This window comes from Carassius carassius, chromosome 42, assembly GCF_963082965.1.
Source record: "Carassius carassius chromosome 42, fCarCar2.1, whole genome shotgun sequence".
Taxonomy (NCBI): Eukaryota; Metazoa; Chordata; class Actinopteri; order Cypriniformes; family Cyprinidae; genus Carassius; species Carassius carassius.
The window spans coordinates 15819500-15840068 of record NC_081796.1 but is presented as its reverse complement, the minus strand read 5'-3'; the positions used below and the strand labels follow the sequence as shown (position 1 = coordinate 15840068).

At 37.5% G+C, this 20569-nt stretch overlaps 1 protein-coding gene across 2 annotated transcripts; it reads right to left on the bottom strand.

The window, feature by feature from the left end:
• Positions 1-790: 790 nt before the first annotated feature.
• LOC132124003 (centrosome and spindle pole-associated protein 1-like) lies at positions 791-20065 on the bottom strand. Of its 2 annotated transcripts, none has more exons than XM_059534722.1 (29): positions 19909-20065; positions 19559-19732; positions 19383-19455; positions 19160-19263; positions 18881-18961; positions 18439-18534; positions 17657-17946; positions 16141-16220; positions 15895-15991; positions 15737-15794; positions 14697-15046; positions 14438-14556; positions 14132-14207; positions 13760-13871; positions 11541-11688; positions 10387-10473; positions 9902-10023; positions 9667-9816; positions 9015-9157; positions 8822-8936; positions 8577-8643; positions 8368-8494; positions 7973-8109; positions 6208-6345; positions 4795-4838; positions 4579-4642; positions 3491-3573; positions 2870-3020; positions 791-1476 (listed from the first exon to the last, which is right to left on the bottom strand). In XM_059534722.1, the coding sequence occupies exons 2-29, from the start codon at positions 19715-19717 to the stop codon at positions 1268-1270; spliced, it is 3480 nt and encodes a 1159-aa protein (XP_059390705.1). In that variant the 5' UTR covers positions 19718-19732; positions 19909-20065; the 3' UTR covers positions 791-1267. The 2 variants fall into 2 exon arrangements, with proteins under 2 accessions (XP_059390705.1, XP_059390706.1); XM_059534723.1 differs by having other exon boundaries at positions 14132-14204.
• Positions 20066-20569: the final 504 nt, after the last annotated feature.

Sequence of the window (20569 nt, the reverse complement as noted above, 5' to 3'; positions counted from 1 at the left end):
AGTTTTGGAACTTGGTGCATTTGATCTGGTGAATTTTGAATTATGAAAGGAAATTCCAAAAAATTTCAAACAAACTGTTCTTCTGAACTTTTTATAATCATCAACAAATTCCTGAAGTTTTCAAAGTTGAAAAAAAAATCTGAAGACTGAAAATTAATCTTTGCTGAGGAATAAATTACATTTTAAAATATATTACAACAAAAAAGTTATTTGAAATCGTAAAAAAAAAAAAATTCTGTATTTTAATAAAATAAATACAAGCTTGGTGAGCATATAAAATCAACTGAAACACTATTTAAGCAATTTCAGTTACGGTTTGAATTTCATAAACAGTCTCAGGGTTTATGTGGTCAGAAATTGTATCAGAAACAAATCAAATTGTACCTTTTTGCTTAAAATAGTGTTTCTCCAAGACCTGAGCTGTAAAAAAAAAAAAAAAAAAAGGAGCGCAGACACACTCATCACATTTCAATGGGGTTTATTTTTTTCAACACAAAAGCCAGCCGTTTCCTGTGAATGTGTGAGACTTCCAGTTCATTAGCTGCTGCCGCTGTAGGGAAATATAAGATTGCAGTAAATGGTAAAACTGCTTGTGCTACAAACCAGTGAGTTCTTAATTTAGATAATACACTAAAAAAATATGGCAAAACTCAGTTTGCGATAAGCAGCAAAATGAGCGGTTTCATATAACTAAAAATAGCTGGATGTGGATTACACTGGAAGCCAGACATTAAAATTAAAAAAAAATTACAAATGGCCACACCCACTCTTACGGGAAAAATAAGGTCAATAGATCAAATACAAAGAAAATATTTATTAAAGAGTCCATAGACATTACCTTACATGCTTATTACATTAGCTTATGTTTTCAGTTAGACTGTAAGCTTATGCTTGCATAAGCTCATATTTCTACTTAAAATTAATGTGTCACAAAACAATAATTAAAAATGAAAATCAAATTACATATTACAACATTGGAAGTCCATATCGCTCACCTGACAAACAAGCAGAATTCATGCAGTTTACACATTCATACAGTCACAGTGTGAAGCATCATAGTCACTTTCTCCCAGACATTCTTAATGCTACAGGAAGTGTTCCAGAACTATCTAAATGCAATATTTCATTCACATCAATTGAAAGTAAGACAGTAACGAAGAAACTGGACTTATAAATCGTTAATGTTCATCTTTGGCCTCAAGTATACAAGTTTGTATGTACTTAACATACAAACTAAATAGCAAAACTGTGATGTTTTTAATGAGATTTAACCATGGTAAGTGGACAGTCCTTCCCAATCCTGGCCTATGTGGTTTCGGCTGGATGGCCTGCGACTGCCCATGAATCTCTTCAGTGTTTCTGAGGAGCTATGACGTAACCAGGGGTCTGTGGCAATGGTGTCAATGGAAATGCACCGGTCGGTTGAAGGAGAAGTCTCTGGCCATAGCTCCTCCCCTTCCTCTGTTGACACTTCCCCTAGATAGCACAAAAGATACATACATCAGTGCTTCGAATGACATTTATGGCTTTGTGTTTGCAAGCTAACAGCTTAGCATAGCGCTAACTCATTAAGAAGAGCTTTTGCTAAACAAAAGTAGCTAAAACAAGATTTACATTTTTTTTATCTTTGTGTACTTTGGATTCTAGACATATCCACCCCTAAAAATCAGGCAAAACAGCAAACTGCAGTTGGTCGTGTTAAGTCCAAAATATTCTTCATTTTGCATACGGTGCACATGCCATAAATGTCAACATCAGCATAGTACTGTATGTGTGCAGCCCAATGTTGCTAATCTTGCATACTCTGTACCCTCAGCTCACATAAACGCCTTGAATTTTTTTTTACTATTCACTGTGTTCACAAGGTGGCAGCACTGGCTGAGGAGATTGCAATCGAAATAGAAACTGATCAATGACAACAACATTACACAAGACGCTTGTGTGAGGGGTTTAAAAGACACCCACACCATTTTTATCACCCATAACTTCTGGACAGAAATAGCGCAGACACTGGACAAAGTTAAATCTTTCTAGTGCGTATGTGTTAAGTCTTTCCATTAAATGGAGCAAACTTTGAAAGGCTATGCACAGACCAAAACGGAGTTCAAAAGAAAAGTTTGCTCTGACTGGTAAACATATTAAAACTTCTATTCAAACTAAAACTGTTATATGGATCTTCGCTAACAATATACTGCTGCTCAGTTGTTTCAAACTTCTTTCTAATACTAAGCAAAGTGTAAAACTCTGCTGTGAGTATATCAAGACCTTAAGCATCAAAACTAAAGTTAGGGTGACCATACATGCCCTTTTTCATGGCTATAATATCCAGGTTTTGGTTGCACTGCACAGACCGATCGGTGTTATGACATCAAAGTTCCATGAGAGCCGTAGAGAGCAGACGACTCATTGCGCTTTCAAATCACTCTTGTGGTACTTTGATGTCATACACTGATCGGTCTGCGCAGCACCGCTTCGAGTCGAACACCTAATATGTTCATGCATTTGCATCGCTTTGAAGTTCTCTGTAGATCCCTCCTCCTCATGTGCCACGATTGGTCGATTATGTACAATGCCAGCATGTTATTGGTCAAACTAATTTTCGCAAGTATTTCAGCAAGTATGAAAAATCCAAAACCTGGATATTTTTGGCAATATAGAAATCCTGGCCAGGACGTGTCCGGGGAAAAAGCGCATCTATAGTCACCCTACTAATGTATACTTTAGGTTTTGCATGTTGGTCTCTTCCTGTCAGGGTGCACCAGATTAAGCTGGAGTGTTGACCAGACTTAACGGCAGTAGTCAAATGTAGTCTGAATGCACAAGACTAACCAATCCTAGGTGATCTCCTTTCAGATTCAGAGCTCCTGACCTGATCTCCAATCATGTTCTCTCATGTTGTTCAGCGATGTCATCTTGTTCTTTGTGCGCTCCCTCAGCCACTCTATTTCTGTGCCAGTTAGCGAGTGCAGAGACTGACTGTCAGGACTGCTGTCAGGTCGAGCGTACCTGTTTACCACATCCTACAGACAAAACAAAAGCACAGTGATTAAGCACTAGTCAGTCATTCCATGCACATTCTAGCTCGGTTCCAAATCCCAACCCAGTGGCTTCTAAATAGTTAGCAGGCTTTAAAGATACCTTGTTTTGACCAAATTCTAAGGAAAGATGCATTTAATCCATATTGCACAGCAACAATTGGGAGTTGTTACCTATGTAAAGCGTTCCAAATCAGTCAATTACGAGGTTCCACTGTACTGCTAAATGGACATGTTTGACAGTTGCATTCACATCACATATCTTTAGCAGAATCTCACACAACATTGTAACATTTAACTTAAAAAAGCATGACTCTATACCTTCCCCATTCTTCCCGTTCTGCACGAATGGCACCGGCCCATGAAGGAAGTAGTCAGCAAGGCAGCTAGGTTTCAAAACAGAGCTAATGACTTGGCCTTGGTCAAGTGAGGTTGTAGTTACTGGGAACTCTTACTTTAGACATGTCTGTCTTCCTAACTGCGGGTCTCGCTCTCTGGTGACGACGGGATTGTAGAAGGAATGAATCGCCACTGGGGTCTGTGTAGAAACAACTGATTGGTTATTTACAGCTGACAAATGTTCAGAAACAGCAGACTCTGCAGTCCCTCCTCTCTCTCTCTCTCTTGTTCATCATGCACGAGTCAAGCAATCAAAGCTTGGTAATTGAAACCGAGCAAATGAAATGGCATTTAATGGATGAGACTGAGACTGTTTTGGGAACTCATTTACAAGGTGACTGCTGATCTCTCTGGGGTGCCGCTGAGGACAGGCATTATCCTCACCCCAGAGTCAATCTCTCTTCTGTCTGGTATTCATAGCTGTCACACTAGCTGTCGTCCGTCTCTGGTGGCAGTGACAGCAGCTGTCTGACGGTGTTGTCACGCATTGTCTGCTGCTCATGCTGACACACACACAACCCTATACTTGTAATATAGTATGTAATATAGTAATATAATGTATTTCTAAATTATGTTAATCAATAAGCCTCAACTCTAATGCTACCCATGAAATGTATTTTAAATTAGATATCACCTTATATTACCAAATTAAAGATGAACTACAGAACTAAACGTCATAATAAGTTTGGCCTTCACCAGTTCATGGCATAGGTTCATGGCATAGGTTACACTTCATGGCATAGGTTATTATTATTATGATAGTCCACCCAGAAATAAAAATACAGTCATTATTTACTCATCCTTATGTCATTCCAAAGCTGTACGGTTTAATTTTCTTCTGTTTAGCACATAAAGAAGAGATTTTGAAGAATGCTTTGGTTATTTCTAAAAAAGTAACCAAATAAAGGCATTTCAAAAAAAAATTATTCAAATTCCACAAAAGAAAACATCATACAGGTTTGGAACCATAGGAGTTTGAGTAAATTACCATTTTTATTTTTGGGGTAAACCCTTTAAGTATGTAAACTGGTGGGTGTAATCTAAATGTAATCTAAAAGTCTAAATGTTGCACGTGAAAAAGCACTGCTGGCATACATTTGTGAGGAAAACGCATCCCTCCGTTCTTCATTTTATGGGAACTTACTAATAAAGGCGCTCTCTGAGTCTAACAGCAAGTGTCTCCCTGGATCCTGTGCAGAATTCAGCCTCTGGGGGGGGATCAACACCAATAAAGACGTCAAGTCAATAACCTGAATCATCAGACAGCGCTAATAGAGTGCGGATACCCCTTTAAGGTCTCACAAAATGGGTCACAGAAAAAGAGTCGAGATTTATTTTGTGGTGTGTAAACTCTACCCACTTGCTCATGATGCCGCTGCCCTGAAGACACAACGTCAAAATAATCTGCTCAGGAAATAAAGGTTCTGTATGAGTCTGCAGTTTTTTTATTTTTTTATTAATCTAATACCATTCAAAAGGTTTTTTTCTTAAGGCCTATTCAGCCCAGGAACAACTATAAAGACAACATTATCTATATTACCATCCACGTCAATGGAAGATATTGTTCTGTTTATTATAAGTGCGCATTGCTGTTAAATTCTCTGCCACTTTAAAGGGATACTCCACCCCAAAATGAAAATGTTGTTATTAATCACTTACCTCCATGTCGTTCCAAACCTGTTAAAGCTTTGGTCATCTTTGGAACACAATTCAAGATATTTTGGATGAAATTTGGGAGGCTTGAGACTGTCCCATAGACTGCCAAATAAGTAACACTGTCAAGGTACGGAAAAATATGAAAGACGTCGTCAGAATAGTCCATCTGCCATCAATTGTTCAACCATAATGTTTTGAAGCGACAATAATACTTTTTGTAAGAAGAGAAAAGAAAAATAATGACAATTCAACAATTCCTTTGTCAACAGTCTCCTCTGTGTCTCTCCACATCACTCAAACTGCCTGAGCTCTTCTGTGTCAGCCACACCACAACGATGCGCTTTTCTTTCAAATCAAAGCATGAATACACATAGAAACAGCGCACCCTTGTGGCAAGGCTGACATTCTGATGATGCTTTTCATACTTATCTGGACCATGACAGTGTAACTTACTTGGCAGTCTATGGGACAATCACAAGCCTCCCGGTTTTAAAGATAAAAGATGGAGTATCACTTTAAAATGCTTGAGATCTTTAAAGCAGCATTGATTCTGATTGGCTGTCAATGTTTTGATCTTTCATCAGCTGAAAAAAAAGTGGTTTGAAAGCGATACCAACAACATTGTTTCTCTTTGGCATTATCATTATAGTAAAACTACTGTTATCATTACAGTTGTCATTTTTAGTGTGAATGGGGTCACAAAGGTGATATTTATTTGATCAAAAACTACAGTACAATAGTGATATTGTGAACGTATTACAATTTTAAATATCCGTTTTCTATTTTAATATATATTATAATGTGACGGCAAAGCTTAATTTTCAGCAACCATTACTCCAGTCTTCAGAAATAATTCTAATATGCTGATTTGGTGCTCAAGAAACATTTCTTCTTTTTAATATCAATGCTGAAAACAGTTGTGCTGCTTAATATTCTTGTGATGCACTTTTTTAGGATTCTGATTAAATGATCATTTTATGATTTATAATCCTTGCTATATAAAAGCATTCATTTATTTTAATAAATTGTACTAACCAAAATGTATCATGACAAAAATGTCACATAAATCACAAAAATGTCAACAACAAAAAATGCCCATCCTCAATAACAGACTGACCAACAGCTCTGCCCCTCCTCAGGCTGTTGATGGTTCGTTGCTGTCTGCGTACCAGAGCCTGTTGCTGGATATCTAGACTGTGATCATCACTGGGGGGGTCAGGATACGTCTGCCGCACCTCCTCACGAGATGCACCATCTGATAACACAAACACACACAGATAAGAGTCATCCTCTCGTCTAGGACAACAGATAATGCAGGGATGTTAAATAGAGATAGAGCAGAACATTTACAAACATTATCCAATCACAGAAAACACTGACACATATAGCAAAGTGTTGTCCATCACAAATGAGAGGAGAACAGCAGCTCTGATATGGCCAAACCAGTTGGCACAGCAATGCAGAGAGAGAGAATCAGAGCATGACAAAGGTCATGGAGCCGAGCGCTGAGTCACGGTTCACAGAGAGGCTACTCATTACTCTCCTGCTGGGGGGTTTGATGACTGATATGACCGTTCACCCCATGAGGTGGGCAGACGGAGAGGAAGAGCTGGTGAATCCATCTTCTGAGCAGAGGAGAAGGTTAAAAATTTTTCTCTAGGAAACCACATTAGCATTTGATACTATATTAGCATCAGTTTCACTCAGCCATATCCAGGTTTTTGCTCTGTGGATGCAACGGTGATTGATTAAAAGCCTCAAAAACGTTAAGCTTCATATAGATAATCTTCTGTTTAATCTTTAGCTTCTCCATTAGCGTCTGCTCCTACAAACCCTGCAAAATGTCTATCAAAGTGTTTTTTTAGTATTATTTATATACAATAACAGAATTTATTCACATTTTGAATTAGCATTAATTTTTAAATTAGCTTTTATATTTTCAGTTTTTATTATAGTTTATGTAATTTTATTATGATTTTTTTTTTATTTCTATGTGTCAATATTCATTTTAGTTTCGTAATTTTTATGCTACTTTACATTTAATTTTTTATTATGCTATAAGATTTATTTAAAAGAAAATCTCTAATATCTCTACATTTTATTTTCAGCTTCTTTCATTTAATGTACAGTAAACAATTATTTGTAGTTGACAGTAATAACCTTGATAACAAAAAGCTACTTTATAAAACAGATAGTTCCGGTCCTTGATTCTGATTGGTTGAGCCCCGTATGAAGCTGTTGTAAATTACACTACAAGCATACACCTTTGTTTATGTCTGTGTGTTGCTCTGCAACCACTCTGTTGGAACCACAACCATTTCTGAGGAACTACATTGTTTGGTGGAAGAATACTTTTTTTATTTACATCATAATACTTTATTTGCTCTGTTTTATTCTGTGAAACCTTACTGCGTGAATGGAACATCAGTTTTATAAAAGCAATAAGCCTTATTGCTTTATTTTATTAACTTCCTCCATCCACCTATCAATCCATCCAGTCAGCATTCTGGATCAGGCAAAATAGTTTGACTCTAAAACCAAAAATCCTTTTATGGCAAGTCATTCCACTCGGCAGCCATTTTGGCATGTAGCATTTTGCTAAACTCATTTAGCCAGTGTGGTAATGTGTGACTTTTACAGGTAGTTGAAGAGCAGATAGTAGTTTTTTGATGTTACACAGAAGCTAACAAAGGATCAGAGTGTGAGTAACAGGAAATGAGCATGGCTAATGGTGGATATGTCAATGTAATAAAGGCTGGTAAATGGGATTTTGGGAGCCATCACCGCTGTGACGAGTCTTTATGAGAGTGAAATTACAGACCTATTGAAGAGCTCTAGAGAGGTTTTTCCAAGCAAAAGACAGAAAATTCTGTCACATTCACCTCTGTACTTCAGACGGTTAAACTCCTGCAGGTTCTGCATGTCGACCGCTGCAGTGTGGGAAGCCGGCCTCTCAATGGAGACTTGTTTGCGTAGTCTCGCCACTTCAAAAACATCATCCGGGAGGTGCTGTTTTGACCTGTTCAGTGGGTCAGAGGGACAAAATAAACCTTGCCAGGATGATCAAGAGCGTAAAACACAAAGCATTACCTGTTTACTGGACATTATCCCATATTACATGGCTACTTACCAAATAAATAAGGACAATGGTCAAATACACAATTCAGCAACCATTATTCCTGAGAATTTATTTAGGGTTTTTGTGGGGGAAAGAGACTTCATTATAGTTTCTAACTAAACACGTGTTCTAAATGTGTGTCTGCAGGATGTTTGCTACCTGCTATGAACAGGCGGGGTGTGAACATTTCTGTTAGACTGCATCAATTCTCCCTCCAGACGTCTCTGTTCACTCCGCAGCTGCCTACGCAAGGCCGATAACTCCCTGATCACTGTACGGTTTTCTTCTAAAACCCAAAGTCAGCATACAATTCAGGGATACGGTCCTTTACAGCCCTGGCGGTGGTGACAGGATGTTATATACGTTACCTGTGGCCCTGATCTCGTTCCTGCGGGCAGGCACTGGGGGAGAATGTGGTGCTGACTTCGATCGGATCTGTTGGAAAAAAAAACTCTAATTAGTCACTACATGTTCCTGTCTAAGTTTGAGGTTGTTGTCCAGAATAAGCTCAAGTGTGGACCCTATCTGGGCGTTTCTTCAACTTTGGGGACATTTTTCCATTGCAGGGCTTGATTTTGGTTATTTAAAGTAGTTGTGCATATGTGTCACTCACAGACAGAGTAGCAGAAGAGCGGTGGCTCTCCATCGATGGAGGTCTGGGCGTCTGTTGACGTAGTTTCTTCTGCAAAGCTGGTAGGGGTGGTGATGGTGCCCTGTGGACCTTTTGCGGTTTGAGAATAATGTGTCAGCAAATTGTTTGTGCATATTAACAAATGTAACAGACTTGATAATGTGCACTCTTCACCTCCTCCAGATGTGTCGGTTTCTCTCTCTCCTGCCTCTTTGTTAGGGATTCATTCTCCTTCTCCTCCGCTTCTTTCCTCATTTTCTCAGCCTCTTTACGGCGCTCTTCGGCATGTCTAATCAACTCCTCATTTTTGGCCATTTGCTATAAAATAGGTGAAAGAAAGAAAGCACATCCTGTGTTTCTGTACCTTGTCTTTTAACTTTACATTACATTTTTCCATTCATTTCTATAGGAATCTACGCCATTTCAATAGGATACTGGAATTTCACATGATGCCGATAGAATTTCCTCATACAGATTTCACATCAGATTCAAGTTCGACTAACAGAAAGCCAGAAAATTACTTGTTTGACCATGAGTTGTGTGTGCCTCACTGACATTAGATATAAACCTTTTTTGGCTGTGAAATTGATATAACTGCTGGTACAGTATTATGACACCATTACGATGGATCTTTCCATTGACTGCCGTTCAAATGTAGCTGTTTGCTAGGGATTAAAAAGGGGAAAGTTTTATCGTTTTCTGTTTTTTGTGTCACACTTGGTTAGGACACTGTGTGAAGGCCTTTAGAGGATATGTTCAATGTGGGTCAAGACCAGTGCTTCAAAGTGAATCCATTGTCACACATGATATAACTATGAAATAAGAACCTCTTTCTCTTTCTGACGCTTCCTCTCCTGCTCTTCCTCATACTCTCTTTGGATCCGAGCTCGCTGTTCGGCCAGCCGCCTCTCTTCTTTCTCTTCCTCGAGCCTGTGCCATTCCCTCTCTTCTGCCTCCTTTCTCTTCTTTTCCTCGATCTGTTTATCTCAAAGATGATGACAAAGTGAGACAGCAGGCCGAAAGCAGAGACAGCTGAATCCAAAGCTGAGTGAATGTCCGTACCTGTTGTTTCAAGCAATCCTTGTACTTTTCCTGATCGTGGCGCTGCTGTGGGGTGGGCAGTTCATTGAAAAGGTTACCCCTCACTTGCACAGATGGCTGAGAAGAATGAAAACCTGCAGGTTCTACAGGGGGCAGAAAAGATTTGAATGGATGGATGTAAAGGTCTATTATTTGTAGCTTCTAAAAGGTTTGATAGTTTCTACAATCAAAGTCAAAGGGTTATTTTTTTCTAAATATTTATATATATACACCATATATGAATAATTTGTCATTTCTAAAATATACATTTAGCTAAATGTATATTCGTTTTAAAATATACATTTTATATACAGTATACCAGCTAATAACCTGCTGTAAGTGCATATTATTGCAGCCATTTAGAAATTTAATTCCATTTAAATTCCACTCTAGTTACATACTTTTTGTGAGTCAAATTATAATTCTGTGACCATGGTACTTGATACATGAGGTAAATTTTCTGTCACCCGTTCTAGAAGCCTCTGGAATCCTTGCTAATCTGCCTCCAGAATCATAAGCTTCCACGTTTGTTTTATGCATTTGTTTCAAATCACCTGGAAACACAAAAACATGACATTACTATTATTTATAATATTTATACCATTCATTTTCAGTATCAGTCTGATGATAATGAATGATATACATTTTCTGTTCTCAATCCAAACTCTATTAATTAAACCACTGAGCAACTATTAAAACATTAAGGCCTGGTTTCATAGACAGGGCTTAGCCTAAACCAGGATTAGGCCATAGTTCAATTAGGACATTTAAGTAATTTTATAAACATGCCTTAGAAAAAAACATTACTGGTGTGCATCTTGAGACAAAACAAAGGCACTGATACATTTTAAGATCAATCAGTACAAGTTTCTTTCATTTGAAACAACTCAGACTTGCATTTTAGTCTAGGACTAGGCTTAAGCCTTGTCTGTGAAACCGGGGGTAATACTTTTATGCTGTTTTACTGCATTGTAATCAATGGAGAATTGTTGAGCAAAAGACACCCCTTTAAAATAAATAAATAAAATAACCCCAAACTTTTGAACTGCAGTATTTATAAGTATTATATAAGTTAAAAACAAGTTGTGCTCATAATTTTACATACCCCTTGTATCTGCATAAGCATTTCCAATGAGCATTAAGACTTTTCAGTGATTTTTCTAGTCATGATTACCGAGCGAACACTCACAAAGATTTTAGATTCTAGATGTGGAATTATTTCTAAGCAGAGTAAAACCAGAAAATGAAATCTCATATTCACTATCCGAATTGCCATGATTATTTCTTGACCTTTTTTCTTAATTTTCATGATTTCCATGACCATAGGAACACTGATAAATATAAATATCTCTGCCAAGTATACAATACTGTAACTTAAGCAGGGCCAAACTAAATAAAATATTTAAAAATGCATTATAATGTATTATTTTTAATTGATTAATGTCTTGCAGATTTCCGTATGGGTATGTTAATGTTTTTTATTTTTTATTTTGCATGCAATTCTCCCACTAACAACCCACAATTTTGCAGATGGCACTAATGAAAGCCTCATTAAACTGCAGTGATTGCAGCTGACTGTGGACAGGGATTTGACTGAGTGGAGTGTGAACTGTATACGTACTGATGAGGTTTCCATGATCATCCCTAAGAGGGGCTCCTCCTCCTGCTCTTCCCCAGGGCTCGTAGGCCTTCATCTCAGCCTCTAGTTTAGCATCATACAGCTCATTTTCCATTTTCTCGCGATGCCGTCTTTGCTGTCGTTCTTGAATCTGTGCACCGCAATTTAGACAATTAGGCTTTGTTCACACTGCACATTGTCTGATTTGTTGTTCAAATCCCGAATAAAAAAACCGAAACAAGTTGAAATCATATTTCCACAAATCAAATTTTATTTATTTCTAATATTTTTGCTGTTCAATCTACAAATAACTGAATAGATGAAAAAGGATTTTTGCTGCCTGCCTGAAAAGTCAGATATTTGTAAGAATGTGACATCAAAATCAAAGTAGTACTACTCAACATTTTGTAATCAGACCTTAAAAGTACACAAATAAATGCTGTTCTGTTGAACTTTCAATTCAAAGACTCTTAAAAAAAAAAGGTATCAACAAAAAAAATATTGGTAACACTAGTATAGCGACTAATTCTCATTATTAACCAGCTGCTTATTAGCATGCCTTTAATTAACATATTGGTTGTTTATTAGTACTTATAAAGCATTTATTCTGCATGACTTTCTACATCCCTATTATCCTACCCAATACCTAAACTTAACAACTACATTACTAACTATTAATAAGTAGAAAATTAGGAGTTTACTGAGGTCGTAAGTAATGGTTTGTTAATAACCAGAATTTGACCTTAAAATAAAGTGTGACCAAAATATTAACATCAATGGCAATAAAAAGAAATGGTTTCTGTATAGTTTAAAGGTCCCGTTCTTCGTGATCCCATGTTTTAAACTTTAGTTAGTGTGTAATGTTGTTGTTAGAGTATAAATAATATCTGTAAAATTCTAAAGCTCAAAGTTCAATGCCAAGCGAGATATTTTATTTAACAGAATTCGACTACAAAAAACGACCCGTTTGGACTACATCCCTCTAGTTCCTGCAGTAATGACGTCACTAAAACAGTTCTTTGACTAACCTCCGCCCACATGAATACACAAAAAGGGGGGCGTGGTCTTGTTGCGCTCCGACGGAGAAGAGGAAGAGCTGCGTTTGCGTTTGCCATGTCGTCGAAATGCGTCCAGTCACCTTTTTTTGGCCTTCCCAGAGACGCTGTACTTGGAGATCAATGGTTACAATTTATGTTTAACACGGTTCGCGAAAATTATAATCCACATGTAAAACTATGTGCAGCACATTTTGCTGAGAACAGCTTCCTCAATCTCAATCAGTTTAATGCCGGATTCGCACAAAGATTATTCCTGAAAGATGGAGCAGTTCCCTCTTTGTCTGGAGAAGGCATTGTTTATGGACCACAACCGGTAAGTGTATTTTATTATTTAAGTTGGTGCGTTTAACAGTTTCTGTAACTTATTACACAAAGGGCAACGCTGTTTAGCTTTGTTAACTAGATGGTAGGGCTGTTCAAAAGAAATCAAATGCGATTTTCATGCGCATCTCGTCAGTAAAAACGCTTTGATTATAAGTACATGCTCCTGCCCACTTGCTTCTCAAAACTAGCCCAATCGCGTTTCCAGGAGGGCAGCGCGCACTCAGCTGCTGTCGAATCACAACACAGGAACCGCTGGCCCAATCAGAACTCGTTACGAATTTCTGAAGGAGGGACTTTATAGAACAAGGAAGTCATCAGCCCGTTTTTATGACAGTGAAAACAGCAGTATATAGATTTTTAAAATATATTACAATAGAAAACCATTTTTCAGTGTTCTTTAAATTTTACTTTGTAATAACAATATTTCACAATATTACTTACTGTCTTTGCTGTATTTTTGGATGAATAAATTCAGCATTGGTGAGCATAAATCTTTCAAAAACATCTTTCCAAACCCAAACATTTGAACAGTAGTGTTCACTCAAACTTTCATCTATTCATCAATTTTAATTAATATTATCTTGAGAAGTAACTAGTTTTAATAAATGTATCTGTATCATCACTCCTTAAATGACTTCATGATTTGGTTTGATGTCTGAGGGTTGTCATAATTCTGACATAATCTGTCATTAATATTCAATTCATTGTAGTAATAAAACGGTTATTTAAAATAGTTTTCCCTGTTACTGCACCTTTGCATAAATTCAATTCAAATTATTTGCACCCTTTCTATGGCATGATATTGAATTAATCTCATCTCATAAATCACTGTGAGAGTACCTGTTGCTTCAGAGCTTCTTGATAGCTAACAGCACTTTCCTTGACCTGCTGCAGCCTCTCAGGAGGAAAGAATGCTGGTCCTGAAGAAACCACTACAGCATGGCTGATCGCTCTGTGGAGAGACAGACATGAGCATTATGTTATTCTGTTGTATTCGGTTATATCTGAATAAATGTGCCCCCTACTGTTACCTCAGTATATAATACATATCGTCATTTCACTACAGTATTGTTTTAAATGAGGTGCAGCTAAATGACAGCTCTGACTCTGACTGAAGAAGCCACTTGCGAACACATTGTAAAATCCCTGTCATGTGACAGACTAAATTCTAAAGCTAAATAATTGGGGTTTTGTGTGAACACATGTGCTTACTGCGCGAGGCCTCCAGAGGGAGGCTGTGGAACGGGCCACTGTGCTTTTGGAGGGATGTGTGCCTGCTGACCCACTGCTGGTCCATCTAACACAAACAAATCACATTAAACATGCAGTCAACAGCTACATAAATCATAAAATAGCCAGGGACTCCAAACTATAACGCAACTACTGCAGAAACAAATTTCATATTGCAACATAACACTACTCATACTGACCAACAACACAAAATATCAATAAATGGTACAGATAATGTCATACATTAGAGCAGATGTATTTAGTTTAACCAAATTTGATGCTACTTACAGTAGGCCAGATTGGGGTCTAGAGGATTTCTAGCTCCATAATAGTAATACGCATTATCATAAGGAGTTTGATAGGAGTCAGTGACAGAGGGACCCAATGGAGGACGCACGCCTGTAATTCTGATATCAGAGAACCAACATATTTCATTAAACATTTATAAAATCCTGTCTATAGTTTTATTAGGGCATATAATTAAATAGTTAATTTTTTGTTATTTCAGTGCAAAATCTAAGAACATAACACAAAATCTTATACAAACCTTGGGGCAACTATCTCCCCCAGGGTTCTTGAGAGACTTCTGTGATTGTCTTCAGTAACAAAGTTGGTGTCCTTGTACCCAAACCCTGCTCCAGCCTCCAGACCAAGGCCTGATGTATTAGCCAGCCGGCTTAAGACAGTGCTGTGATCTATAGATGGTGAGTGGAAAGCAACACGAGGTCTCTCAGGGGGTGCTGTCTCCTTTGGTGCTTGTGGAGGTCTCCGTTCTTTGAGCCGCCTGGCAGAGTCTGCCCTGAGCTCCTCCAGACCCAGCCCTGTGCGGTAGAGTACTTCCATTCTCCTGCCCTCATGTTCCCGGGTCACGGCACCAATTTGTTTGATTCGTTCTGGCTGTGAGAAACAAGGGAAGATGGCTGTCAATACGAGCACAGCAGGTGTTGCACAGCTATGACTGCAGTGAAAATATATGTCAAAGTCCAGTCTATCGGGTCAATCTCAAATTTTGTTCCAAAGTGCGAGAGGAACAAAAACATCTTCTTGCACGGTATATTACAAGTCTTCTAAAGACATACAATTGCTTTGTGTGACGTACAGGCCAAAATTCAAGTCGTTATTTACTAATAATCACCAATTTAGAACGTAGTGCATGTTTAGTATAAACTACTTTTGTTTTATTTTTTATCCTATTTCATTATGGACAGAAATCTTGTTGACCACAAGAAAATGAAGCACATTTGTGCAAAATATTCTTATTATTTTATTTTAATTGCCATGAATATGTCATTATGCAAAAAAAAATTAAATAAATAAATAGATCCCAATGGTCCTAAAAATAAGATGCACGCCCCTAGTTATTTCAAATATTTCAAATCTTAAAGTGTGTGTGTACATATATATACACACACACACACACACGCACACTTATTAATATACATAATTATATAATTCAACTTACTAATTATATGATGCTTAGTCATTTAAAAAAAGAATTCTTATTCTTTAAAATTTAATTTAGAAACAATATAAAATCTAAATATAAAACATTGAATATTTAACGATTCAAAACCTGAGGACCTTCACCTTTTTTTCTGGATCAACAGCACCGGTTGCAGCCACTCTCAACTCTAGCTTCTTCTCCCTGTAAAATTGAGTTTAGATGGTCAAGTGAATATTTGAGCCCTTAAAGGTTTTAATTCAAATACCCACAATCAGCATTTCAAATAATTGATGTTTCTCACTTCCTTTTGTTCTTTTGCTGTTCGGCTATTTGCTGTAGCAGCTCCAGTCTGTAATGTTCCTTCCGACTCCGAGAGGCCTCATTCCCTTCAGTAGTACCTAAATAACCCATTCACAGGTCAGAAAGTACACACATTTCTATGTATATATATATATATATATACATACATGTGTGTGTGTGTATATGTGTGTGTGTATATATATATATATTCTGCATACAGTTTGATTTGAAACACTCATTGTCTTACCAATCATAAGTCCTGTAGCAAACTCAGTCATGTTCTGCTCGTTGACAGATCTGCTTTGCGCTGGAGTCGGTGCTTGTAGACTACATCAAAAAAAAAAAAAAAAAAAAAAATTATATATATAATTCACACAAAAGGTACAAAAATCTCCTTCCAGTGTCTTACACTAAACACACCCTGATATCTGCAGCCCTGGCCATACTATTACATCACACACACACATCACATATTCAGTAAATTAAAGAGCCTGGGTGCAGAGCCATCAGAGGCTTTGAGCTTCCTCATCAACACCAATCAATACAATCCCACTGATAGAATGTGCAGTAAATCCAGCCGATCCACAAAAATCTGCATTTCCTGTCTGTATTGTTAGAAACCCTCATGTAGACTTAATTGAAAATCCTACAAAAGACATGAAATCTTAAAGGTAAAATGAAGGCTAAAAACCATCACACAATTTAATTTTATTTTTTCCACCACAGGTGGACTCGAAAGACAGTAAACTGATAGGAGAGTTTATAAATACAAACTTCTGCTAGAGTAATTGCAACTTCAGTCTGTTTGCATTGAATTTATTTAATACACAGGTTTCACAATTTGAGTTGAATTACTGAAATAAATGAACAGTTAATTGCTGAAGTAGTTTAAGTCTTTGGTTCTTTTAATTGTGATGACTTTGGCTCACATTTAACAAAAACCCAACAATTCACTATCTCAACAAATTAGAATATGGTGACATGCCAATCAGCTAATCAACTCAAAACACCCGAATGAAATACAATACTTGCTCTCATCTGAAAAGAGGACTTTGGACCACTGGGAAACAGTCCAGTTCTTCATCTCCTTAGCCCAGGTAAGACGCCTCTGACATTGTCTGTGGTTCAGGAGTGGCTTAACAAGAGAAATACGACAACTGTAGCCAAATTCCTTGACACGTCTGTGTGTGGTGGCTCTTGATGCCTTGACCCCAGCTTCAGTCCATTTCTTGTGAAGTTCAGTCAAATTCTTGAACAATTTTGCTCGATAATCCTCATAAGGCTGCGGTTCTCTCAGTTGGTTGTGCATCTTTTTCTTCCACACATTTTCCTTCCACTCAACTTTCTGTTAACATGCTTGGATACAGCACTCTGTGAACAGCCAGCTTCTTTGGCAATGAATGTTTGTGGCTCCTTATGAAGGGTGTCAATGATTGTGTTCTGGACAACTGTCAGATCAGCAGTCTTCCCCATGATTGTATATCCTAGTGAACCAAACTGAGAGACAATTTTGAAGGCTCAGGAAACCTTTGCAGGTGATTAGCTGATTGGCACCCTATTCTAATTTGTTGAGCTTTTGTTAAATGTGAACCAAAATCATCACTATTAAAAGAACCAAAGACTTAAACTACTTCAGTCTGTGTGCACTGAATTTATTTAATACACAAGTTTCACAATTTGAGTTGAATTACTGAAATAAATGACCTTTTCACAACATTCTAATTTGAGAATAAACGGCAACAGAGAGAACATGTAAGGTGCACCTGTGAGAGCTCTTGTTGTGTTTTCCTCCTCTCCTGGTTCTGCCCGTGTCTTCCTGTAAATTTCTATGCCTCTCCTTCTCTAGGAGCTCCATTTCCTCATCAGAACTGGTGTGATCTCGGTAAGGGCCTCCCCTGTGATCCGGCACTCCAGAAAAGGGCTCAGTCACAGTGCCTTCCCTTTTTGAGAACACAATGTTCTCCAGGCTCTGACTGGCCCTTTGCGCTTGCACCTCTAGAGAACCAGTAGCACACTTTGGAGAAATAGAGCCAAAGCGATCTCTCTCCAGGGCCTGACAGAAACATAATCAACATATGCTGAGGATTCAAGGCGAAGTTCAGGTCTACAGAATTTTAAAAGAACAGTTCACCCAAAAACTAGCTGGAGGTGACAGTTTAAAGTTAAAACATCTTAATGATGTATTTGTTTCTTACTAATACACAGCTTCTTGCTTCACAAGATATTAATTGATGGACTGGAGTCATGTTGATCACTTGTGGATTATTGTGATGTTTTTATCACCTGTTTGGACTCTCATTCTGATGGCACCCATTCACTGCAGAGGATCCAATGGTGAGCAAGTGATGCAATGCTAAATTTTTCCAAATCTGTTCCAATGAAGAAACAAATCTACATATTGTGTGACCGTAAAGTTAGTAAATTTTCAGCAAATCTTCATTTTTGGGAGAAATATTCTTTTAAATATGTTTAAATGGTTCGATAAGGACATTTGTAAAGGTTACTTGTTCCCAATGTTGATGTGAAGGTCATATTGCATTCAAACCTGTGGGGTAGCTGAAGTTTTCCCCATTTTCTGTGCTCCCTCTTGCCCTCGGAGAAACATATTATATTCCTTGTTCCTCTCATCCTGCAATTTTTCCTGGGTAGAATTACAAAACTGTTACATAAACAGAACAAAACATACAAAAATTATATGGTAATAATAAACAATTATCATTATTCCTAGTATAAGACCTCCTTATGTTTGCACGAATCTCAAATTTTAAATGTGTATGCAAAACAGATCTGCAGTTCAGCAATAAACAGGTTTCCACTAGATACTTTATCCACTCAGAGTAAGCATATCATTTTTCATGTCACTTGAGGGCTTGCCAAACAGTAAGCGTCGGTCTTTGTGGAATGGACTGAAGCAGGTCATGGCATTAAATGTGGAATTTGCTTTAATTATGCCTTCATTTACAAGTGGACAACAAAACCATATTTACCTTCGCTGATCTCCGTTCTTTTATGGGAAGAGACAGCATGTGGTCCCGTGAAAGTGGATCAGCAATAATTAGATTTTTTTTCTAAGGAAGAAATATAATAAATGAATGAACACTTTATTTTTTTATTTAAAATAATTAACAAACAGCAACACAAACTATTTAAATAACAAAAGAAAAGAAAAACAGGTGTGCAAGCAATTTATTTTACAGTATATTTCAAATATTTCTTTAAATATTATATTAAGTTATATTTTATTATATTAGAGGAGCATAGTGTACCTCAGACATGAAGCGCCGGTAATCAAGACGTAGTTCTTGCTTTAACTTCTGCTTTTTTCTTTCATATTCCTCTCCAAGAGGTAAACTGAGGCCAAAACTCTCTTCTGGAAATAAGACAACAATATGAAAATCTCCAATAGCAATGGGGGGGGGGGGGGGGTAGCTGATTTAAAACTGTAATACCCAATATTTCCTATATGAATTATATTGAAATATATCCTGCCTTTGGTCTGTTTGAGTGGTGAAAGTTGTGTTTTGCTAGCAGGTTTGATGTTCTCCTTGTTACCAAAACTAGTCTATGAAAGAAAGACAAACACTATAAATTTAAACATAAAAGTGGTCACGTTTTAACGCCCAAACACATAAAGCAGCAGTATTTTAATTAGAAATTAAGCTTACCTTCATCTCCATATAAGGTGCTTCTTCTGTGTTCGCCCTTCTCTCCTCCGTAAAGTTGTTGTTTTTGACATTCATATTCTCCCAACCAGAATCACCAGTTAATAAAAAGCTCCAGACAGGAAAGAATGCCGAAGAGTGAATATGCTGCTCTGTGGGCATGGAAATGAAGTAAGACTTTGTTAAGAGGAGGATGAGATGGAGAGAGAGAGAGAGAGAGAGAGAGAGAGAGAGAGAGAGAGAGAGAGGTTGTTAGGCAACAACTCACAAAACACGCGCCTCAACCTCCCACAATTCAGACAATGGCTATTCAATATCTTGCCTGTCCATGGTTTAATCTGATTTTCGTTTACCTGAAACTTTTACGTGACCGTCTTAGGATCAACCAAGTCAACCATACGGGACGGCTATTAATAGTATCTTGCGCCTAATGTGGAACCACTGCTACTTAACTAACAGAAACCATTCAAAAGTTCTCACAGCTGACTTTAATACATGTTTCAAAATAAAAGTCCTGTTTTTACGGACTGCTCTTACAAAAAAATGACCGCACTGATTCAAATTTTTAAATGAGGAAAAATATCCAACGCTATCCAAATATAGAATCTGGTGTAGTTTAGTGCGTCAAGACCTTTAATTAAAGACATTAAACCGAATAAATAGATGAGACCCATGCATGTGGACTGCTCATATTGCCACAGAAACAATACAAATATTTATTTTGGGTGTTTACTTAATTAAGTAATACAATTGCATTACTGCATAGAGGTCATGTGCATGCAAATTAACTGAAATGAAAATTAGAAATGAATGTGGCCAGTCATGCTTTGCTTGGTTCAGTCCAGCAGATGGCACAAACAAATGTCTGATTGTGTACAATCACTAATATTAAATATAATGTTGCAAGCAGCCACGTGAACGTCTGTTGATGGCCAAGCGGATGCAAAGCACACGTGCAGTCATGAGATTAAATATAATGTCTGTTCAATGCTGATCTGCACCTATTTTTATTTA